Source organism: Tauraco erythrolophus, chromosome 5, assembly GCF_009769465.1.
Source record: "Tauraco erythrolophus isolate bTauEry1 chromosome 5, bTauEry1.pri, whole genome shotgun sequence".
NCBI classification, from domain to species: Eukaryota; Metazoa; Chordata; class Aves; order Musophagiformes; family Musophagidae; genus Tauraco; species Tauraco erythrolophus.
The window spans coordinates 16,784,408-16,809,868 of NC_141469.1; the positions used below are offsets into that span (position 1 = coordinate 16,784,408).

General features: G+C 42.7%; 1 protein-coding gene across 4 annotated transcripts in view; it reads right to left on the bottom strand.

The window, feature by feature from the left end:
• NR3C2 (nuclear receptor subfamily 3 group C member 2) overlaps positions 1 to 25,461 on the bottom strand; it is a 212,030-nt gene that overhangs the window by 9,760 nt on the left and 176,809 nt on the right. For 3 of the 4 annotated variants that reach the window (XM_086612538.1, XM_086612536.1, XM_086612535.1), the window contains 4 exons: positions 23,584 to 23,922; positions 23,016 to 23,160; positions 4,503 to 4,633; positions 133 to 290 (listed from right to left, as the gene is read on the bottom strand). In XM_086612538.1, the coding sequence (XP_086468664.1) occupies positions 133 to 290; positions 4,503 to 4,633; positions 23,016 to 23,160; positions 23,584 to 23,922 (773 nt within the window). The remainder of the gene's footprint in view (positions 1 to 132; positions 291 to 4,502; positions 4,634 to 23,015; positions 23,161 to 23,583; positions 23,923 to 25,461) is intronic. The other variant, XM_086612537.1, reaches the window with a different exon arrangement.

Here is a 25,461-nt window from a genome sequence, read left to right on the forward strand (position 1 = left end):
ACAAATTCTCTCAGATGTTCCCTTAAAAAGAATTTAATTTTTTTTTCTCCCTGTTAGCACAATTAAAGACTACTGGTTCACCTTAATGGAGAGATTTTTACTTGTCTGCATTCCCTGAGGAGTTATACTTACATCATGCATGGAGTCAAGAAGTTTAGTCAGTTGGTAGAATCTCTGCCAGCTTTGCCCAGAGTTACTTGGACATTTAGTTACCATCTTCTTTAGTTCTTTAATGTAATTTGCCCTCATTTCTTCAAATGCAGCTTGGCTTTTGAGACCATCCTTGGGAACTGTCATTGAAAAGACAGTCTTATATTAATATTAACTGTGTTGCGCATTCTTTTGATGTGCATACTTAGTAAGTTACACCAGTTAATGGAAGAAAGAACTGAACCTTTAAGCAAAGTCCATAAATTTCACAGACATTGGTAAGGAATCAACAACATCATGCAGATTTTTCAAGTGATTCAACGCATCCTCTCCAGATCTGTGACTGCAGAAGCTGTGGCAGAGGAGAAGATAACATCTCAGAAATGTGACACATGCTAACCTCATGCTGAAACTGTTTTTAATACAACTCAACCACACAAAAAAAGAAAAAAAAAAGCAGATGGATCAAAGATTTTTTTTTTTAGAAGTTAAAGATGTGATTTATCATTCTTGAATGATTCTCCACACTTGGCAGAGGAGAGGAAGGTACAGAATTACAGCTGTTATGTGCAGAAATGCTAGACCAAGTGACACGTTTTTATGCCATCAAGTAACATCTAAAATTTCTGTGAATGTTAGTAAGCATCTGCGTAACACCTAGAACAAGCAGAGCCATTATTCCGCATGAAAGAAAAGACTATTTTCAAACAGGCATCCTGACCCAGCGTTTGACCACGACATACAGCTGCAAGTGTTTCTGGTGTCCTACCAGAGTTCCCATCTGCCAGAGGGATCGTTTCACAAACAGGCTAAAAGTAGAGTTTTCTGATACCTTTGACTGTGACAGATATCAGCAGGCTAATTACAAAAGCAAATACACTGTTTCTTTATGGACTGCAAATACCCATGCACTCCATCAGGTTCTGCCCCAAGCAGGAATGGCTTATAGGACCAGATCTCTAGGAAAACCCCCAAGAGGTTATTAACAACATTACACAAACTGTTCTGGTGTTTTAATACCCGGATTGGTTGAATACTGCTTAACGCATCACATATTTTTCTACTCTGCATCTCTTACTGCTAGTCCACAGAAGGAACATGAAACACTACACTGCACAGGAGTGAGTTTATTTTCTAAGCAAGCCAGAAAGCTGTGTCAGAGTAAGCTAAATTGGCAGTTACTTATTAAAAAAGGAAAAAAAAAAGTTGGATCTTCCAATTTAGCTTACTCTGACTTAACATCTTGACAGAAATGGTCTTGTTCATCTGTTCCCTAGTCTTTGAAATCCTGTGAACTGCCTCCTTTCCCACCGCAATCACAGCATAAGCAGGTAACAACCGCCCAAACGGCTCCAGCATAGCAGCTTTAAGAAAAAGCACCAGTATCTTCAATCACCAGTATCTACCAGAGCAATTTAGCTCTACCACCACATGAGCAGCAAGGACTTGTGACCACCAAGTGCTGGAAGAAGGCCTAGGTGGTAACGCACCAGCATGCCTACTACTCAGTAAATATTACATATTTATATTATATAAACATAATATTTAATTTTTAAATATTCTAGATGCCAAATCTCTCTCAATCAGTCAGCTGACAGGCAGAAGAAACCGTGTGGAATTCAGTTAAAGCTGAATGAATACAGAGACACCAATCAAGAGGAGTAAAGCCATCAGAGCACCTTACACAGAACACACGGGCTTTACAGTTCCTTGAACATTCACAGGCTTGTATTCCTGCACGCTGCTTAAAGGCTGTTGGAGCCACTCTTTCTTTGTCTACTATGTCTATGTATTTTACTGTTCTATCTGAAAATTATTATACCATCACCCTGGCCAGATTATTAAGAAAGAAGGAAAGAGCACAAATAAAGAGAACTCAAGCAAAACACAAAATTCTGGAGGTTTGCCCAGTGTTTCTGATTTTACTTATTAAATGCAGCAATGCTTTTGGCAAGCTCCCAAAATCTATGGTCTGTGGAAAGCAAGAAAACAATTGAGTTGTAATGTGTGGTTTCTTCTACGTGTAAATGGAGTGAAACTTCCTTGATGTGGTCATCATGAAAGTTTCAGAATAACTTGTAGTCTACTCATCACCTGATGCAAGAAGAAATTTTAAATGAAAGCAAACCTGGTGTTTTCTGCCATAAGGTTGTATCAAGGTGCAATCATTCGAAACCAGGTCTGCTGGCCTTCACATGACACTTTCTGGGTTTTATCACTGTCTTCATTTCCATTTCACTCTCTTCTCTCTAACATAAATATCCTGATTCTCCCAAAACAAACTAATTTTAGTAGGTTTTCTAGTGACTGTGATGTGTGTTTCCAAAGGACCCAGCTAGCTGAAGTTAATGGGCCACACTGATCTTGTCCAACAGATTCTTGCAATAACTCAAGTCCTTAGTTAACACTCCCAAGAAGGTAGAATAATAAATATCTTAAAGAAATTTTGCTACATCTTTAGAACGCTTCTAGGCTCTTTTTCTAAAGATTCTCCCCCTTTAGGGCTGATTAAAAAGTAGCAGAGCCAGATCTCCAATCCGTACACTCTCAAGAACACTTTGGGAGCTACATCCCCCCAAACACATCCACGTTAAGCACTGCTAGCTCCTTCTGGAAACGCCATGAGTGAAAACCTTCAAAAAAACCCATTTACTCTCCAGGGCTACCTCAGAGCACATCAGCTCCCCACAGTCCCAGTTTCACCATCTCCTTGTACCCTCGGTGGAGCGGGACCTGGGGATGAGACCCTGCAGGCCGGGACACAAAGTGCTCCCCAACTGACAGCATCTCTCCCTACTCTGGGGAGCTGGAACGGCTTCAACGGTAGGGAGGAAAGGAGACAGCTGAGCCCAAAAAACTTACAGCCCAGGAGGTTTCTGTTAGTGCAGCCAAATCCCCTCCAGCCAGGATGGGAACTGCAGCTTCATGTCCTCCAAAGGCAAGTACTTTAACTACAGAGCTACTGGCTGGGTGGGACAGGCGAGGTGTGACCGAAAGGCACTGCAGACAGGGAGAAGGTGTCTGTCCCACCACCTCACCTGAAGAGGTTACACTCGGCTTTGCTGGATGCTGCAAATCCCTTCGTAGGCACCTAACTCTGCCTGCCGTCAAGGTGCCCACGCCATGGCTGGGGACTTGGGAGGCTCCTGGGTGTCTAAATCTGCCGCCACTCTGGCATCCTTTAGTGGTTTTGGCGATAAGCGCCTTCCAGTGCCGCACAACTAATGCCTGTCACTTCCCATTCTTCTTTCAGCTTGCTGGGGCAGCAGATGGGGCGATGGGAGAAGACAGCAAGATCTCAAAGGGCGCGCTGGGCTCCGCTCAGCACCAAACGGGGAGATGCTCTGTGCACCAGGAGCCTGGGCAGCCCCTGGCCCTGACAGCCTCGGGCGTGTGTCCTGCTGCCAGCAGCTTGCACGTGAAAGCCAGAATAAGCACAGCAGCGCCTTTGATCTCCTGCTCCTCCTCTCCCAGCGCAACATCCCCACATCCAGCCTCCTCCAGCCAGGAGAATTCTTGCCTGGTGAGTTCACTGAAGTGACATCACCAAAGCCCACCAATCAAGTTGATGTGTTATCTCATCATGATGTCACTGAGTGCATCTCACAAAAAGGAGCGTGATTATACAGAATAAAGTTTGTTTACGGGTAATTGGCTTTTTCACCAAGACTGACAGAAAAGTAAAGTGCAAACTGCCTGTGTATTTATACAATTGTCCTGGGTCGAGAGTTTTTCCAATACTTTCAGTAAGATAAGATCAAGAGATCTGCTAATTACTACACAGTGCTGTAACAAATGCCAAGATGTAATTTTGTATCTTAAGAAAACTCAAAGCGTGACACTTGAGAGAAAAATCAAGCGTGCACTGTCACTTATTAAACTTCCAGAGCCCTGTAAAAGGGCTTGCCGTTCTCCATTCGCTTCGCACTGGAAAATCACCTGATTTGCAGTACAGGCAGTGTACACCTTTCGATCCTGAAGGTGACATGAAGTCACCCAAACCAGTGGCTTTGAGCGTTGAGTGGGGACTTCTCCCCAATCCCCACAGCTGTTGCACTTCCTTGGCACGCCTGGCTGACTCAGGTGGTATCTGTGCAGAGGAGGGGGCCTAAGTCCCTTGCCCAGCCACTCCTGCCCTTCCGATGCACGTGACACAGTCAAACTGTAAAGACACTTCCCGTGCTAACGGAGCGCGAGATCTGCAGATAAACCCTAAGACACAAAACCAGGCTTATTCCTGCAGCCCTGCTGGAAACGCTTTGGCTCTGTTGTCACATTAGATAAAATCATTGCACCTCTTTGTGAATTGGAATATTTTCAAGTATTCCCGTGCAACCGTGAATCTAACTTACCTGTGCTCAACAGCAGCAAAACTTTCATGATAGTGTACTCCTCAAAGCTAAGCTGCAAGCGAACAAACTGCAGACTGATCTGGTGCATCCCCTGGCACAGTTCAAACATGGCAGACTGGCGCATCCGTTCCCTGCAAAGAGAAAGAAACAAAATCCAGAGGGTAAATACGGGACAGCCCATGCACGAGGAAAGTGAGGTGCGGCCTGGAGATCAAGCGCTGGCGGCGCAGAGGTCAGTAAGACACACCACAGCTGCAAAGTTCAGGTTAGGTAAGGGAGCTGGGGATGAAGCCAGAGCCCTGCCAGCCCCAGGGGGCTGCCTGGTCCCCGTGCTCCTGGGCTGGCAGGAAAACCCACTGCCTGCGATCTCTGGGGGACCTGGCATCGCCTTGCTCAACTCCTACACCACCTGCAATGGCTGGCCGAGTCCACTTCGCGACCCGGCAGAACACAGGCAGCATTAACATCCACCCCCTAAAAGGAACAGAAACAAATGTAATTTGAATTTTGTGCACCGACGATGTTAACAAACTGGCAAAAACGTTTAAAAATGTGTTTTAATTGTCAGCGTTCGTTTCGCTCTGCCCTGGCTGAGGGAAAGGAGCCTGCTGAAGGGGTCAGAACTGGTGCAACAGGGGAACCTACACCCACTGCACGCGCGTTTTAAATGATACATCCTCCAGCAGCTGAAGTACAGGTGGAAACGCGTTTCAGAAGCATCTGGTGCAGAGATGAGTTGGGGAAAAGGATGGCCAAGGACCGACAGCCTCCTACCACTCAGGGCAGTCAGCCCTGGCCCCAGCCCAGCAGCCTCCAAGGCTGCCTGCAGCCACGGACAACAGGAAAACCCACGGCACAGAGCTCCGCTGCCCACTGTGCACTGCTGGGTCCACGAGCCAGCACGGCCCTGGGGCTCCAGTGGGATCAGGGATTTCCACTGTGCCAGCAGATATCCTTCTCATCCTGAGTAACGCAGTCCCATAACAACACAGCTGGCAGGTCTGGAAAATGGGGAAGTTTCTATCAAATAAAATGCACAATTTTGTGTTACCGCCTTTATGTCTACTGAGGGGTCTGAAGTTAAGAAGCGACTGGGATGACCGCTGCCTCAGCCAGCAGCAGCACTTCTGCATCCTTTCCAAGTAACCTGTTTCAAAATCTCTGATTACTACTTTTCCTGAAAATGCAACAGGTCTAGCTCCAAGGATGAAAACATAAGGACAACAGGGAGATATGATTTCCCAGACACTGAATTTCTTGTTAATATACTACACTGGACCTCCTATGGGGAATTATTAGTGAGATTGTTGCAATGGTCTCTATTTAAACACTGAAACATTAAAAAACTCTGCATGTTTTTTCCCAAAATAATCATCTACAATAGTGTGGAATAAAGGAGTATAATAAGACTCTCATATTCATCAATACAGATTTTTGCCTGTTAAATTGTAAAATAGTACAGATACATGACTTGTATCCAGTTCACTCTTTTTCCCTGTAAATATACTTTGACACGTTTAGCTCCAGAACCTACTCCCCTTCTCTCAGGCAACCCCAGGCTAACCTGCCGTGCACGAGTTTCAGGCAGATCCAGTCTGGATTTTGCTGTACTTCTAAAGCCACTATCTCAGACCACAAAAGCTACAGCAAAGACTCGCTGAGCGCTGCTTGTCTCATTCTGAAACTGCGATATATATTTGTGGGTATTTAAACGAGGCGCTATAATTGTTCAGTGACCACTACTTCTTTTTTTTTTTTTTAATTGCTCAACAATAATTGTCTATATTTCTTCAAACATGTTTTCACATAATTGGGGAATTGGATGAAGTTCAGCTAATTATTTCAACCAAGCAACTGCCTTTTCAAATACACAAATTGGCTGGTGAAAGAGAAGAATCATACTGTGTGCAAACAAAGACTGACGTAATCTTCCTGGTGTTTTATTTCACTACTGCCAGAGCAGATTTTATTTTCCTCCTTAATACTAATAAAGCGGACTCCCCATTGTTATATGGGCTCTGCACTTTTCCCTCGCTCCACCCTCGAGACTCTTGAGCTGCTTCTTTTTTTTTTTTTTTTTTTCATTTAATAGTAGTAGTAATGCCATATTTGTTTATTTTTATTATGCATCATGGACTGCAGCATCCAGATCTCTCCCAGTGTTTGGATTTGCCCTTAGCACAGACGACTGAGTGTGCCAAGGATGGGGGGCTCCTGCACATCTGGCCATGGCATGACTCAGCCTACGCCTCTTCGAGGACATCTCCCTAAACCAGTCTGAGGTCCTCCTGCCCAACAGGTTGTTATTGCTGAGACCAAATGGCTGCAGGCACCTCTGAGCTGACCCAGACAGCTGGGGAACGAGACCTCGAAAGACCCCAGAGAGTGCTCTCCATCCTGCTGCTCCTGCTCCCCTCCCCGCTTCCCCAAATTACCAAATCCAGGTCTAGGACACAGATAATGGTGGCTCCTAACAGGCCTTGTACTGAAGTTGAAAGGCAAATGATTAATAAGAGATGTTTCTATGTTAAAAAATACACTTTAAGGTATATCTCGGACTGCTAAAGGCTAGCAGGATTCAAAACATGAACAGTCTATATTAGATCCATTATTACTTTTGCAGGACATCAAAGTCAGTTTCTCCAGCCTCAGCTGCCACCACCCCTGCCAGGGTTTGACCTCCTCAGATCTTTCATCCCATACCACAAGCCACACAGCAAATAAACCAAAACATTTTGAGGTTTTGTCTCAGGTTTCTTACACTTTCACCGAACCGTGTGGCTAAGCACTCTCTGTCACGGCTAACCTAAAATCATCCTGACTCAACATCTTTTTTCCTTTTAACATTGCATTGCACTTTTTGTGACAATTTACTTTTTCTCTCTTATGGTTTTCTTTCTATTTGTTTTGCTTTTACATGATTGCCTAAATAGAAGAATTTTAGTAAAAGTCAGAGTTTCTTTTGGTTGGGATTTTTTTATTTCTATCTTAAATATTTAGTCTTTTATCTACTTACAACTGATCTGCAGTTTACCCTCAAGGAAAACCTGATGGCACTGTTTGTAGTGAGATAAAATTATACAAAGAACTAGTTCCTAAGTAGTTCATTTAACATACAGCAAACTTGTAATTTCAAATCAATTTTCCTCTTGAAAAAACAATTCAGTGGATTTATCACTTATTTACAAATTATTGCTAACTACAAATTTTGTTAGTTAATTCATGACTCTGCTGAACATAAGATAAGCATTTTCTAGGAGTTTACAATATTCAACTTGGCATTTGATTTTTAACTCACACAGTGTAAAATAAGAGGGTATAGACCTTTTGGAAAATTCAAATGCTGACATCGCAGATATCCCAATACCATGAAAATAAAAATAAAATAAAGCAATAGCAAAAGCTCATATATTAAAAGAGATGGGACACACAAAAATTAGGACATATCAACATAATGTGAACAAAGTAACTTCTTCCTTATCAAATGCCTCATCTAAGAATAAACAGCATCAAGTCATCACAAATGCTATTACTGTTACGGGGAAAAAATTAAAACAAACTACTATGTTGCCTTTTCCCTGTCTTTTTTTTTTTTTAAAAAAAAAAAAAAAGGGCAAAAAAATCCCCAACCAAAACCAATTCTACCTCTGACACAGCATATAAACTCCTCGACATGGAAAACAGGGAATGTCAAGATCTGGAATATAAGGGCCTCTATCTTTATGAAGACATTTAAGAAGGTAAGTACATTTAGGTAATGAAAAGCGTATAGCCAAAGCTCTGAATCCACTGTGTGGATATGCATTCAAAAGTGGTGTCATTAGCTCAGTTTAGCTTAATCCTCCTTCATAATAATACGCTTTAAACTTTACACCTTAAGTTAATCCATCTTAAGTTCCCCGAGTGTCTCCTTACAGGCTTAATGCAATGCCCGGCTTGTGTTCTGCCTGCCCCTTCCCGCAGCCCTGCGGGCAGGCGGAGCAGCCACCCCGGCCCGCTCCCCCCACTTTCTGTCTGCTCCTGCAGAGCCTCTTCGGCCACAGGTCCCCTGTGTTCACTGCTCACCGAGTTGCTCACCATATCCCTGCTGGAACTGAACTGCTGCTGCTTCTCCCTCCTTTCCCCACAGAGGAAGACGAGGTGGGTACCTCTGCTGGCGAAGCCCTCCAAGACACCTCAGCTGCCTCGGTGGGAAGAGGGGTTTTGTTCCTGCTGTTGGGTTTCTCTCAATGAACCACAGCAAACACGTTCCTAGTTAAGGGACTCCCTGGTATTTTCCCTGAGTTCGTCTTCTCTTTCTCCCCACTTGATCTGGGATCTCCCCCCTAACCTTCCGCGGGCAGGCTGCGTGGAGACCAGCTCTGCAGCACCAGCCCAACACCTCAGCCTGTTTCATCCTCAACATCTACCCACAGAGAGCTAAATACACAGATGAGAAAGTGGCAAACCAACCCAGCTCCTCCTGTTCCCTTGCTCCATGGAAGCAGCTGCCCTTTCACACGGGGGCAAGTGATGAGGCAAATGGCTCAAGCACCTGGTCAAAACAGGACTAATGCCCCAAAATGCGCCAAATCACCAAGGGATGAGCCACCCAACTACGACAGAGATGCATGATTTGAGTAGTCACACTGGGAGAGGAGAGACCATTTAAGACACAGCATCCTAAATACCAAACCAGTCATGTATCTCACTAACACCCTTATGCGACCTCCACAGAAACCAAACAGCCACATCAAAAACTGTGAAACTACAGGCACGCTGTACTGAAATAACTTGTTATGAATAAGTAACTTGTAATTTATGAAGTCATCATAAAGACTAGTATTGTTCAGTCTCCTTGTTGCGGACGGAAACTGCAACTCAACTGACCGTAACCAAAAAGGGGAACCCACACGTCAAGGAATATTTACTCACAGGCGAAATTCAGCCCCAAACCAAACCTGACACCACGCTTTATTTACTTTCTCATACGTACTATTCAAAGGCACAGCACAAGGCATCTTCCTAAATTAGACAGGGAAGCGAAGAAAGGGAAAGCTGTGGTGGGTGTTTTGAAGCTTCATCAGTACACAAGTGGCTTGCTGATAATCCCAAGAAAAACTGGGCAAAGGTATCCCCTTTCACAGCACCTCTGAGGAACAAACGTGCAGCTGACTTAGTCCCTTGGCCTCTGCAGCTCAGAAAAGATTTAGAAAAGACCAAGCAACACTTGCAGCAAAAGTCTGATGTCACAGATATTCCTTCTGTTTCCTGATTTTATCTTTTCTTCCCCCCATAAGAGCTGTTTCTGATTTGATAATCAAGAGTCTTTCCTTTGCTAGACTAAAACCCATATCCGTTTGAAGCCTGTCCATCATTTAAAATTATTTCAGGGAAATTTGGAAAGCAGAGTACACTGCAACAAAACCAAAACAAATAAACAAACACACACAACCCAATATGAAAACCTGCCAAAGGCCTGACAGTCAAAACCATTTTGGAAAGCTCAGAAAGCAAGGTATGCTTTCCACCATGCCAGAAGGGGTCAGTTTGAACTCGGCAGAGAGAGGAGTGAAACGTCACCAGACACTTTTAGGGCATGGCAGGCAAGCTGTGGATAAACAGGGAAAAAGACCAGGGACACGGCATCGCAGAGTCCCTCGTTCAGTTGCTCAAACTACCTAATCAGAAAAGTCCTTGGCCCGAAATATTTTACCTGCCTTAGGAGGGGTTCGCTTGTCCAGAAAAAGTTTTGAGGTTCTTAGAGAAAGAAAGAAATAGACATATTATTGTAATAACAATTCACTGTTTCTTGAGAGAGTATTCTACTTCAACAGCTCCATCATGAAGAACTGCGGGAAGAGAACACCTCTACCTAGCACAAATCCAAGCCTATTTTTCCATGCAAAGGGGCAATCACTGCACCGCTCCGTGTGCGGCAGCACCGGGAAACACTGCACATCATTCTGCTCAACAGACTGCACCCAGGCACCTGATTCCCATCTTGAAGCCATTATAAACGCAACCAAAGTCAGCAGTACTGGAGCAGCATCATTAAGTTATTGCACTGATCAAAATCCAAGCCAAAATACATGAAGAATTCAGGCAAAATTCAATTATGACTTTTCATTCGGCACTTCTTATTCAGCACTTTCTAATCTCTGCTCACTCTGCAAGTCACAGCAGAAGGAGACAAAAACATACTTCCTTCAACACACAGCCTTCAACTCTTAAAGCTTTAGAGCCATCTCCTTCCAGGAGGGAAAAAATACCTGTTACCTTGCACCCACAGCAAGTGCGGGCACTCAGTCCTGTTGAAATTAATGGCAGTTTTGTCATCACTTTCTGCTGGAGAGAATTTGGGCCATGCCTGTATTTCCCTTAACTTGTCAGTAAGCCAGCAGAAATAAATACCCCATCTTCGGCACCACCAGCAACCTCCTCGTCCTACTGATAAAGCAACAGATGCTCTCCCTAAGCAGTAAGGGATAGAGAATTCAACCGTTACCCTGCGGTTGGTTGAACTGGCATGGACAAACACAGGTTGGGAACAAGGTGGTTTATCCAGGAAAGCGTTAGCCTAGAGGCAGCATAAAGGTGACAGCCGCGGATGACCATCCTGCTGCCTACACAAGCGATGGTGCATCTCAGCCAGGTTACAACATCACAGCCCCGGCTGCCGGCTCTGCTGTGCTGCTGGAAAACACTGTCCTCGTACCAGGCCCAGGAAAAAAAAAAAACAACAAGCCAAACCAAACCCAAAATGCCATTGCCTCAGCCCCCAGTGACAGTCTGGGTTTTCAGCATCCTACTGTGTTGCCAGGCCATTTTGGCTGATACCACTGAACTGACTGATGCAGCTACTGCCCGATGCAGCTACTGCCCACGTACGTGGCTCCTTCAAACATAGGCAGGCAGGTGCCAGCACTCATATCTTAAAGCAAAGCTGCAAGACCTGCCATCAAATGTCACCTCAGCTCCTCCTGCTGTCCCCAAATTCCCCTGCCCTGTCCTACCTGCCTTTAACCACTACTGACAGTCAGCATTTCTTCTCTCTGCCTAGAAGGTGAGGAGGAAAAAAAAAACCCAAACCCTGTACCCTATTAATCTGACAGGGCAGCAAGGCCCTGGCACTACCTTCTACTTTGAAAGTAAGGAGGTTTTATGGCAAGATCCTCCTGCAGCAGCAGAGAATTTGCCCGAGGGTCCTGGGGATGCCTCCTGCTGCTGTGTTCCTGCAAGAATCTGACATGTGACAGGAGAAAGCTGCTCCCTGAAAGGAAGCACAGTATGCAAGAAAGACAGATTTCCTGCGCTAAAAGTTGCTGAAAGACAAGTAATGTACTTCAGTAATGATCTCCTCCACCAACCCTGCCACAAGAACGTGTAAACCCACTGTTACCAAAGTAAAACATTTTACCCCACAAGCTTCTCCTTCAAGTGAATTAAGACTCAATTCTGAAAATTAGTTTTCTTCCCAAGAAAGTCCTCATGCTGATCCTAGAAAATATAATTCCAGGTAACTGATACTAAGAAATTTAGAGCTGCTTGAAAGTTTCAGCTAAGTGTCCTCTTGTTATATGCCTATCAACAAAACGCCTATCAACAAAGGAACTGGCAACAACTCGTGGATAATGGTTGCCAAAGGAGAGTTTCAGCTCCCAATCAGTAACAGAGAACTTGTGCTAAAATCCAACTTAATAACCACCCAGTTACGTAACCCTAAAATCCCAAGCACCTCAATAGCAAAAAACCCCAAGTATCTGCTGGAATTAACAGTTAATTATGCAGTTAGCAAAGCACTGATACCAAATACTCTCTTTTGGTTTGCATTTGCATTCCAAAAGAGACAAATCACAGTTTAAATGAGAAAATACATAATTATACCTTTACCAAAAATGCTTTTTCAATACCACATTCAATAATAAGCGATGATAAAGTACACATGACAATAAATACCCTTTCAAAGTCCATCAGAGAAAGGTATCACCAGCCAGAAAAGGTGCCCATTAGGTACTGTTTCATACGTTCATTACGCCAGGGCTCACTGTCACTTGCAGTGGTTCATCAGCAAAATTACTGCTGTATTCCACAGGCAGCGGCAATTCTCCTCTTGTGCCAAAAACATCTCAGAAACCAAGGCTTTGTTCACGCTGTCATGCAAAGCCTGGCATTTTCTGGAAGTCAACCGAGGCATGCCTTCCTCTCATACCAGTATGAAGAAACTACTTCCTAATTTTTCTTTTAATCTGGAAGATTAATATTGAACTCTATAGGTGAAGTTCTGAAAGGAAGCACTATGCATGTGGAAGGTATTTGGAGATGCCACCAAGCAGCTCACTGACGTGCAGAAAGATTAAAGTGGTACCACATTCAGATAGACACTTGAAAGGAACAAACCTCTTCTCTATTCTAGCCCTTCCTGCCAAGGACCTTGAGAAAAGTGAAAAGACACCCTCCCAAAAGGCCTGTGGATGTCCCAAAGTCGTGCTGAGACAATACTAAGAGAGCATAATTATTCCCAGTTAAATATAAAATCATTGGGCAAGTCTTTATGCTAAAGTCATAAAAACTAACAGTCAAACCCTTTCAAACACATCACAAGCTGGAAACCTGCCCGAACATCCACTGGGCCAACAGATGATCAAGATGAAAAAGAACTGTTTGAGAAAGATCAGGCCACAGCAGAAAAGTTTAATAAAACCTTTGCCTCAGCGCTCTCCATAAAGGAGTCCAGGAAGGCTCTGCACCAGAGTCTCCTTTTTCAGTGAGTGTGAGAACTAGTTTCAGATTGAAGCGTGAGTAGAAAGGGGTTTAGAAAGAAAAAAAATACGATAAAATGAATAGTCATAAATCAGAAAGACCAGATGGCATCCATCCATGAGCTGTAAAGTAACTTAAATACGGAATTGCTGAACTCCTAAACTGTGCTGTGCAGCTTATTGCTTAAATTGCCCTTATAAAAGGCACGGAAGGTGATGAACGTGACTGATTTCTTAAAATTGGTCTGGGAGCAGGGAGGGAGCACTCAGGAGACCAGAGGCTAGTAAGTCTTGTTTCCATCTCTAGCGAAACGATTCAAAGAGGAGCATTAACAGATAAACAAACACGCTATAAGGGAAGAAAGTCAGCACGGCTTTGGCAAAGAGAGGTCACGTCTCAGGAAGCTGGAAGAGCTCTCTGATGATAAGCACAAGGATGTTCTGGTCGATACAGGCAACGTCTGTACGACAGAAACGCTTTTGCACAAGCCAGGTCTAGCTGCATCCCACGGCCATATGGGGCGAGACCTAAGCAAACATCAACCCTCTCCTCTGCCCTGGTTTCCACACAAAGGAAACTGGGGCATGCAGCTTGGGTACAGGCTGCAATACTGTCTGTCGGCGTGCCAGCATGGGTAATTACTGGTCCAGGACCTCCTGCACCCTGTGCTTTGCATCAGGAGGTATGCGGGGACGCAATCACAGCAATGTTGGATTTTAAAGCTATTAAAAAGATCTCCTGAAAGCTCTTAAAGAGAGCTTAGGGATAAGGAGGAGGGCTCTTCATGGATTATTAGCGGCTTAAAAACAGGAGACCAAGGGTAATAATAAATGGACATCTCTCACAAGTAATGTAGGTTACCAGGGAAGTCTCGCAGAGCTCTGCACTGGGGCCTGGGCTGAAAACTGTACTCATACATCATCTGAAAAAAATCAGACTTATGGAAGTGGCAGAGCTTGCAGATGACTCCAGACAACAAAATCAAGAGCTGCCTGTGAAAAACGGCTGAAAAATCTTACAAAACTGTAGCTGGCTGACAAAATAGAAGGTGAAAATCACTAATTGCAAGACAACACAGTACAATCATCTTCCACCATGCACACAAAATAACTGGCTCTAGATTAACAAACATCACACAACACAGACACCTAAGTGTAAGCTGGTACAGGTTTTTGGGGTTTCTGTCTTTTGAAAATGCTTGCTCAGTGTTTACTAATGGTCGGAAAAAGCAAAGGGTGAGAGAAGAAGAGGCGAGAGCAAGACAAAAATTGTAATTTTGCTACTGTGTAAATCCATGCTCTGAACACAGCGTTGTCAGTCTGGTCTCCTCCCAAAATTAACACAAGGGGCTAGCTAAAGCACCAAGGGAAGAGATGAGGATGGCCAGGGGGAGCAAACAACTGATATACAAGGGGAGATTAAATTGACTAGCTCGTTCTTCAGCTCACAGAATAAACGATGGGACTTGACGGAGATCTCTAAGTGATGAATGGCATACACAGGATGAAAAGGAATACATCCACTATTACTACAAACACAAGAATGAAGTGGCACTCCATTAAATTATCAGTTACCTGCTTTAGAAACCTCTCCAACAAACAAATATGCATAATTAAATTGCAGAAGCAAGTGGCACAGAACATTTGAGACGTCAAGATTATAAATGTATTCAAAAGGTATTAGGCAAATTCACAGAAGACAGACACAGAGGGTTATTAAGCACAGCTGCCCAAATCCAATCTCCTCTTCAGAAAGTACCTAAATCACTGACTACTAGAGTGGGCAAATGAAGAAGTAGGATTTTACCTCCTACAATTTCTTTGCAACTGGCCAGTTTAAAGGATGAGAAACTGTGCTAGACGGACCTTTCTTCTGACAATTTTCACTTTCTTATGGATCTCCTTAAAACTACTTTATCTCCTACTGTCTTTTACAGTTTCACAGTTTTAACTGAAACACTCTAGAAATTTAAGAAGTGTTTAGAGATAAAGGCATTAAAAGGCAGAGCCTTTAGAAATTCATGCAAAGAAGTTCAATCTATTGCTTTGCCCAACCATTGACCTGTTTACAAAGAGAAGGCAAAATAAGACATGGAAAACCTAGCTGAAGCATATTACATCTATTACGTACGGATATGACAGCAGTTCTTCAGAATTTCCTTCTGTGTCTGCGCTATTTTGGGCTAAGTACACAACAATATACTTCTCTGGATGGGAACTAAGTTGCACTTTATGAAAAAGTAAATGACAGTAACAACGTATATAAAAAAATTTACTGATAAAGACATCCACTTTTCACCACACTGACAGTTTAGATTGCATGAATGCAGTACTCCTTTTCAAAAATCCTGCAAAAATCATGCAGGAAGAACTATAACGGAGTGTTTGCTGACCTTTTAGCAAGATCAGCGATCACGCACACAATTTATTAGCAACGAATGAACATTGACAACTCTTATCAACAATCATTGCAGCAACGCTAATTAAAAATGAGGGATTTGGAGACTGTCAAATGAAAGAGATTACAAAAACGTACCTAAATTTAGACACTACGGGATTAACAGATGGCAAAAGAAACCAAAAGGGTTAACAGCCATAGCTTTACAAGATGTAAAGGGGTTAAAAGCACTCTTTTAAACAACAAAAGAAGTTACTTATTGGCCTTAGCACCACTCAAAGATGATCTAAGTAAGCACATCCCCCCCAGGTATATCAGATTAAAATAAAAACTCCTGTTCTTAAATATTCAGCTTATTTTATTACATTTATCTTCTTGCTGTTACTATAGAAATCGGAATATCAGAAAGACTTACCACCAAAGGGGCACAGAGATGCAGCTGCATCCTTGCACTGCCTTAAGCAACACTTATGGTCCCAGCATCCATAAGTGTATTATGAGAGGATATTAGGAACATAATGAACTGACAATAAACATGCTATTTACTAATTAAATACATATAATTAATAAATGCAGATTTAAAATAAAATCTTAGCTATATAGCCGAGCTACATCTGAATTCTTAATTTAATTTTACAGCTTTCCTCAATGTTAAACTCCTCTGCTCATTCACATCCCATGACAACATCAGCAAAGAAACTTCACAGAAATCCCCACCTATTGAAGCTGCTTTTCCACCCTTCTCTACCTTATTTGCTCTGCATCAACTTTCTTGTTCAAAAAATGTATTCTCTATTTTTCCTCTATTGCTAGTATCAACGTCTGTCCTCTTTTAAATTCTAAGACTTCACACTTGGAGCAATTACCAAAGGCACAGCATGAAAGATCCTTGCAATACAACATTTTTATTTTACTGAAAGTTAAATCTTGCACTTTAAAGGAAGGATTTATATTAATTTCTAGTAACCTTTGTTAGTTTGTTAAACTACATTACATACATAGTATTATTGGCTTATTTAAAAGTATCTGGAGCAGATGATTAAATTTTATAATGCATGTGACGCAATAATTTCAGAGATGGAAAAAAGACATCTCTGATCCAAATGCTTGTGACAACTGGCCCCAGTTTTTAGACTCAGTTTTTGAAGTTCAATTCCATAATTTTGAGGACCTCGTGCAATGTCTAGTGCTGTTTTTATCAGGCAAACCCTCAAGTCCTTGACTAGGGCAAAAATCTCTGTCGAAATCCAATGACAGTCAGAAGAAAGTACAACAGCCAGGAAATTCAGAACCTGCACGCTTATGCACCTATGATTTATTCTTTATGCTGCAGATGACAAATCAAGAAAAATCAAAGGAGCAAGAAAACACACAGCACATTAGTCATTCGGTGCATTTGCAAAATACTGTTGAAATATTGATGCTATACTTTAATGTACTGAAGTGTCTCAGCATTACTGAACTCTCTCAATATCCCACATCATTGCTATTTTACAGCTAGATAAGGCTGCAACAGTAAATAAGATAATTTGGGTAAATTTCCTAAAAATAGTAAACGATTTTGGAATTTTAGTCTCTTCTTCAAAAGTCCCTAAGGATTCAGAAGTCTACAAAGAGACTGTGTAAAACCTAAAAATCAGAAGAAAAAACAAGACCTGTGGGGGAACTCCAGCGTCAGGCTGGCCCTCTGGTTCCTTAGAGCCAGCAGAAACCAACGTGTGCCAAAGTGTACGCACAGCTTGACTTCTAATATTTATCGGCAATGCCATCAGCTGGGTTTTTGCCCTATGGAGAGATGAAAAGCCATCATCTCTTTTCCTTAAGGGAAGGGATGGGTAAGCAGGGCAGCCTGCCATGAGGGACACGGTTGCTGGCCTCCAGCTGGGAGGGGATATGTGCTGGGAGCACAAGCCGTGGCCCCGAAGGCAGCCCATGTCCCACTGCTCCTGCTGGTTTCCCATGTCGGGGCAGCAAGGATCCCCACCATGCCACGTCTTGGCTCCTGCTGGGTTTCTGTTGGCAGTGCTACACTCGTAAATGTTTTTTATCCCCTCCTGAGCCTCTGAAAGGCTGCCAGTCGATGCCCTGACTTAATGTATGGGTGGAAGGAGGTACCTGGGAAGCTGCCACCACTAGCCAGGAGGACGGCAACTGCCCAAGCCCATCACCAAAACGTGAGCAAGAAGGAGCGTCCCTTACCTTCCTCTGGGGTTTACGCATCTTGACTTTTGCACTGCAAACACAGAAACAACTACTAGTGAAAGATTCAGATCATCCGATTTCTTCTAGGACCTAAACCGTCACACTACCTCTTTTCAAAAATGTTGGGGACTTTTCCTTCAAAAGGACTCAGCCAGAGAAAGAGTCATTTTAGCTATTAGTTCAATGATTAATTCATCCAGTAAGGAAGAGACCAAGGGAATTTGAAACTAACCTCCTTGGCCTTCAAGGACCACATCTTAAAAATCATGCTTTAGGCTGTTCCTTGTGGCAAACAGTTCATTTTACACAGCTTCAGACAGAACCCCTGAAAACAAGCTAGCCTTAAAAAACACTGTGTTTTTCTACATTCCTTGCTTTGTTCTTGCACCCATTCCAAGCAGCACCACTCAGTTTCCTGCCTTCAATTGTGTATAATTTTACCAATTTAACACTCTGGATTTAAATTGTCCATGCACATGCCTGCCTCAGGTTGAATTAGATTAGAAAATTCTAATTTAGCTAACCAGCTAAAGTCTTTGGTTAAGTCTTAGGAGAAATTTTCCCCCTCCCTCAAGTTAAATAAACAACAGTTTGTTGGCTTTTTTTTTCTGTGGGATTTCTGTTACTTTGCAGTAGGAACCTGAAATGTCTCAGAGCTTAGGTCTTGAATCAGGGATAGTCTTTTGCCACGTCTTAAGCAAATCTTCCCCATTAATATCTCCCTGTTCTCCCAAATCCCTAGATCCATTCAAGGCAAGACTTCCTCGTCGGCAACAAATGAAGAAAAAATCCAACAGTGTCTCACTACATAAACCTGTATCATCCCTAAAACTCATCCAACCTGATCAATGCAAAAAGGAAGGAGCAACATGGGAAAAATATTATGGGATAATGTAACTTCAAGGTTTGTTTATGGATACAGTCTTCAAAGCATGTACCCAAAGGGCTCAAACTACAATTTCAGAGACCACCTTAATTTTGGAATTTTGCAGCTTCTCAGATTTAAGCTTACAGCCTTAAGAACACTATTGCAACATCTTTTGAGCATTACTACCAATGCAACAGTCATCCTTCAAGAGCGTTTACCTGCAATAGGAATTATGTGGTGTCACACATACGACAGTCTTTTAAAGATCTACTGTGGATTAAAGCTAAAGCTATATATACAGAACATTAGTTTTGATTACAACTATTATGCTACAAAAGAAATGGATCAAAAAACTACATCCTGTAACTTAACACACACCCCACACAAAATACACCGGTCTATTTTATGCCTCTTTTCAGGCTGTTTTTAGGCATTTCTGTAAGAGGCTGAGCGGCCATTTTCTTATCCCTCAGTTCACATCTTTGTGTTTACTTAAGCCAAATTAAAGCCGTGGAATACATGCATGATCCATGAAGACAAACAGTACACTTAATTACATATGTAACATGACTAAAGGAAGGTGGACAATTATTCCCAGCCTTCCATAAGCCTAAGAGGAAATCAAACCGCATATTAGTAGGGAGGCATTTTGCGCTGTATTTATACAATCAAAGGTACATTTAACAGCTATTAACAACAGAGATCCTCACATTTAACAGCTATTAACAACAGAGATCCTCATTTGTTATTCGCCTTGTTTACAGGCCTTCAGAGTAAAACAGAAAACAAGATGATATATCATGGCCTTCCAGAAACATTATGACTTCCTTTTATTCACAGTAGTTAAGAGTAAACGGAAAATTCATTTAATGTAAAATGAAGCCACATAATTCTGTTAATGCCAACCTCTACTTTCACTCTTTTTTAACTGTTCATTGAAGAAAATGCTGAACCCTCTGGGGCACAGAGGGACCTTCCTACCTAATTACTTCTTGCACAGAGATGGGGAAATGACCTCTTCAGACACAATATGAAGAAATACCAAGAAATAGACCAGGTGATAACAGGAACATAACTCTCTCAAGCCAGTAGAAGGAAAAGTCATTTTAAAACATCTCCCTTTCACTCTGCATCAACTGATGCATGTCCTAAAATGCCAAGGGCAGTAAAACACTCAAAAAGCTGCACCAACTGAACATCGGGGAGGTCTGATAAACCTCATGCCACAGAAATGAAAGGTCTGTGTTTATAACTACACACACATTCCCAAGGTCATGGTACTCAAAAAGTAAAGGTAAGACCAATCTTCAGCAATTCTGCAGCAAAGCTCGGAAGCTTTTCACAAACAGGAACGCATATTACGTTTTGTGCTTATCTGAATGCTTTCTACACTAAACTGTATTGGCTGACTTGTACAATTCCAGTAATTCACCTCTGACCTTATGTCAAAATTGGGAAAAGCGTTGCATCTCTCGAACTTGGAATCACAAAATAATTTAGCTTGGGCAGCTGCCCTGCTGCCCAGGAGGCAGTTTGTTGTCCTAGACCTGTGATCGCAGGCTCTCATCCTTCCACTGGGCACCTCCATGAAAAGTCTGACTCCGTCTTTTCTAGAACAACTCATCAGGAAGCTGAAGGCTGCAATTAAATACTCACTGCACCCAGCACAGTGGTCTTCTGCCTGCATGAGCCCAGCTCCTTCGCTGTCCCAGCCAGCCCCCAACCACCTTGGCCAGCTTCCATGGGCGGCTCTGAAGTTTCTCAACAACTTTCCTGTACCAAGGAGCCCAAAACTCAGACTCCAAATGCAGTCTCGCGACTATCACCCTGAGAAACAAATGCCTCCCACAATTCCCATTGAGTATGAAACATGAGCGAAGTGAGAAAAGCCCTCTCATTCCAGAGGTGAGTCCATTACCACTCTGGAGTAAGCGCTGAACTCCCACCCTTCTACCTCCAAGGAAATTTCTTGCCCTCATTAGCTACTTCAGGAGCCCCTATCCCACACCTCACAGCTCGACACAGCTCCTGGTGATTTATTTTTCCTCTCTTCGGAAACACCTGCCTTCTGCTACTTTTGGTAGCTCTGCAACGCATTGTTAAATACGTAGAAGACCAGACCACTATCTTACATACGTATCTGGTTTTGAATGTTTTTATTTTGCGCCCCATGACATCGCACTCCTTTTCCTGACTGGATCCCAACCTCAACCTCAGTGTAATTGTGTAGTCACTTACCTTCAAGGCTTGCAGCATAAAACTCACAATTGATCTCGACTCCTGGAAGCTGCTTCTAGCAGCAGTATTGTGCTGGGTCTGTGTGGAGAGGTTCTGGGGGCGGGAAAGGGCATTTGCCCCCTGTAATTTCACGGGCTTCCAGACCGGGTCAGACCGTCTCTGGCCAAGTCGGACTCCCCTGCCATCCCCTCAGGCCAGGGCAGAGCCATCAGCACCTCTGCGAATTGGAATTGCCCTATTTAAGTTGGGGACAAAGGAGCCGCAGGGTGGTTCGTGCTCTGGACCTGCAGTGAGGAGAGGGGGCAGGCGGGGGTTGCCTCCCCACAGCCTCCCGGGCGGGAGCTGCCCCGCCGGGCCGGGCACCACAGGCTGGAGATGGCGGCGGCAGCGCCGCTTGGAGAGCTGGGAAGCGCCTTGTGCTGGAGCGCCGCTGGGCCGAGTGCAGCCAGAGAGGGCTGAGATCTGGGAGAAACGGCCACGCAGACACCGCGTCAGTGTTTTTTGAAGATCTGGTTTTTGTTTCCTCTCTGTCCTCTCAAGTAACTGTTAATAAATTGAACGGTTTTATCCCTAAGCCAAGTCTGTTTTGCCCGGGACCATGGTCGGTGGGTGCTCCCTCTGTTCTTGTCTTGACCCTCGGCCCTTTTATTATATTTTTCTCCTCTCCACCTCACTGAGGGGAGGAGTGAGAGCGCGGCTGAGTGGTAGCTCAGCCACCCCTGGGCTGAACCACGACAAGTATCAGGAACACTAGCAACGCACGTACACTTTTATTTGCAAGCCGGATTGATTTCCCTGTCCAGTAAATTTTGACCCCCTCCGACTGACTTTCTTCAGATGAGGGAAAGCTGCTTCTCTGTTTGAACTTTAAAGTCTGCATTTCCCCAGGAGAACTACACTCTTCGCAGTTCATGTTTTCACTTCACTTTAGCTACAGATACTTTTTCCGTGATGATTCTCTAATGTCCAAGTCACAGTGGAGATGCTTTCAACAACGAAAATGGCTGACACTACATCTTCAACCACATGCAGTGAATCACCTGTTCCTCCTCTTAAAAAAAACCCAAACCAAAAGATCCTCCTTTGATACTGCCCACTGCTCTGGGACAAATCTCATATGCATTAATTATTTAGGAATTCCTAAATCAAAGAAAGACTATTAAGATGCATAGCAACAAAGCATCTTCTCCAAGAAAAACATTTTAGAATGCTTCAGGACATTGAGCTGTAAGTTATTTTTTTGTTCTTTTTTTTTCCTTTTTTTTTTTTTTTTCCTTCAAGAGCATCCATATCCTATCGATTATATCTCATTTTTTACCTCTAGAAAAAAACACACCACCTTCTGGGATAAGCATATGACGTGACCCCAGTTTGACTGCCTGTGTATTCACTTAAATTTTGACTTTACTGTCTTGGAATAAACACTAGGTGAAAGGAACAGAAATTAAATTATACTCATCAAAATCAAAGCACTAAAATACAAACTCAAAATATGAAGGAACACACATACTCAGAAGGAATAGTTCCTTGGTTGATCCTTCTTTTTGTCTGAAAGCATCATAAAAGAAGTTATGTTTCATTACTGAAAAAACATTTTGCCTTCTTTCACGGTTGCAAAGAAGGGTAATTAAGACTGTCAAGAAAACACATTGAACAGCTGTATATTGTTAACAAAAGCACCATTATACGACTGCTCTGCAAAAAACTGGCAATTTAAACATTCACATTTCCTAGAAGTTAGATATTTTTCCAAGTGCCAGTAGGTACCAAAAAAATGTATGGTTTTTTTTTTTTTTTTTTTCTATAAATCTTGGTCGTGTATCAGTCATATTTCAAGCCAGCAGGACGGTCATAGTTTGAGTACATCCACATACATAAGGAAAAGTGGATGACAGTATCACAGCTTTGCCAATTGAAAACTGAGTCACTGAAAAAAAGAAATTTAAGCTGCTTTTTCAACTGGGATTAGCTGAAATTTTCTTAGATTGCAGATATGCCTGAAAACCAAATAAAGACAGAGTAATCCTTCCAGCCTGCACTGAAAAGGACCATTAAGGAATACTTACTCATCGAAGATCAGGTCTGGAGCAAAATAGAGGAACTGGCTGTTTGTATGTTTGTACGATCTCCAACTCAAGGCAAACGATGACAGACACATCCATGAATACTGAATTAAAGTAATTTGGTCCTCGAGAGGCAAGTTTCTAAATCCTAGAGATCAAACCAGAAAACACCCATGAAATACATGGTGCTCTACAAGGGTTGGCCACACCACCACTGAATACACTGCTCATTATTTTTCTAGTATTAATGAACAAGAGCAATACTCCCATAAAGTGTACTTCTGAAAAAAAATAAAACTGTAATTTTTCATTCCAGTGACAAAAACATGTTTTCTTCTTAAGAGGCTATTATTCAAAATGAAAGCTTTTTAAATATCCATCACAGACATATGAAACAAACATTACATAAATCAAAAAAAACGACAATCTTCTCTCAGATGTTCATCTCACACCCCCCCGTGAGGGTTTTCAACACAGCCCACAGATTAAAGATGCAATTTGTCAAGCAAATAGTTCATTAAGCTAAAAGAAACAGTGAAGAGAAATTTCACCAAATGCCTCGTGGTCCTACCTGGAAGTATCTTTGCCCACTTCACCACTTGAATCATCTGCTTGCCAGCCAGGCGGTTTAAGGTGGAAAGCAGGTACTCCGCTGTGTCTGGCTTCGAACTGTCGTATCCTGCGTACACGATCTCCGGTTCAATGCTTTCAAGGATCTTGACAGGAGAGGGAGTAAGTGCTGGTGAGATAGCAGACATGTGGGGGACAAGTGCTGTGTTTACGGAGGGCTCGGTCACGGGCGCGATGTACGTCGTCCCTTCCTCAGGGCTCTGGGGTGGTGGCTGCTGCCGCTGCTGGGGCTGCTCCTCATGCATCCCTTTCAATTTCCCCAATTTTTTGGACTTGCGGGCTGTGAAGATGAACAGCACAATAACTAAGTTAGTACAGAAAGCTGGTGCATTCCTGGCTTTATAGCAATTGGAAGCAGAAGTATCACCTCAAAGCTCTCAAGTGAAACAGGTGAAGGACCTTAAGAAATACCTCACTGCCTGCAGCATCATTACACTGGAAAAAGGACCAAAAGACACATATAAGCTCATTTTCATTGCTTTACTGAATGTTTTTGTAAGTGATGGAACATCCAGTATCTGTCACCATACAGACATGCCTAAAACATCCTAACTACTGTGGTCGGTGTCGATTAAACATTTTAGAAGTTTGTTTTGCAGTTTAAGTGAATCACTTATCACCTACAAGTCTGCAATTCATGTTCTCAATTGCATTTGGTCATCACAAGGAATCTCACTGGCAATGCCTAAAATTAACAGACCCGGAGCCCTCCTAAGATTTTGAGTCCTAGTGCCCACCCTGGCTGTGCCTCAGTGTGAAACGCAGTCAATCCATTTGGAACAGCCTCAGCTAGTCAAATCCCTTCGCTTTTGCTGCTCTGATTCTTCCAATAAGAGCTTCGTCCCCTTCTCTCGCGTAGTTCCGAAATAACACTAAAAATATTTGCCCAGTTAAAGAAAGAACAGAGCCTCGTGTAACACCTTTCTCACTGCTATCAACATTTCTCTAAAAATTGCCCTCCCCCCCCTTTTTTTTTTCCTTTTCTTCTTTTTCTTTAATGATACCCTCCCCACTTTACTAAGTATTCTTAGAGGACAGCAACACTAGTGTGCTTCCACTCTTTGCAGAGATGCCAGCCACTCTCTTTGTTTTGCCTTCCCACCTTTGCCATATGAAGCACAGATGCATAAGCAGGCAGAAAGCCCTGCTCCCGCCTCAGCAAAACAATCTCGCAGCGAGAAGAAAGAATGGGAAATAAAAAGCAAGACAATTAAGTTTAAAATATACACAAAAAAAAACCCAACTCAAAAGCCCATTGCTGCCCTTTTTGTGACAGGAAAATTAAACTAAAATAATCTTTAAAATAAATAAAATGAATAAAAATAAATGAATTAATAATAACAAAAATAAATTAATAATTAAAATGTAATTAAATATAATTAAAATATAAATAAATAATAAAATAAAAATGAAATAATTATAAAAATAAATAAATAGACTAAATTTAAATGTCCGCAGCTCTTTCAGAGTAACTTCTCTCAAATATGGTCTTTCTTATCTGTCTGTACACAGCTAAAACCCTTGTCTGGACTTTTATCTTCCTGTCTCTTGATTATTGCAACATCCCTTTTACTGGCATCAGTAAATACAAGTCTATCTCACTCCTACTTAGAATACTACTGCAAAGAGCCTTCTTAGTCCATGCCCTGTCCCAAGTCCCTCTCCTTGAGTTTTTTCCCCTGTCATCAATTCCCCTCCCTATCTTTCCTTAAATATAGCGCCTTTTCTGTGGTTTCAGGATCCCTTCTGGCCAGCCTCCATCTCACTCCTCCATTATCAAAACGTTCACTTCCACTCCAGCTCAGCACGCCATGCCACT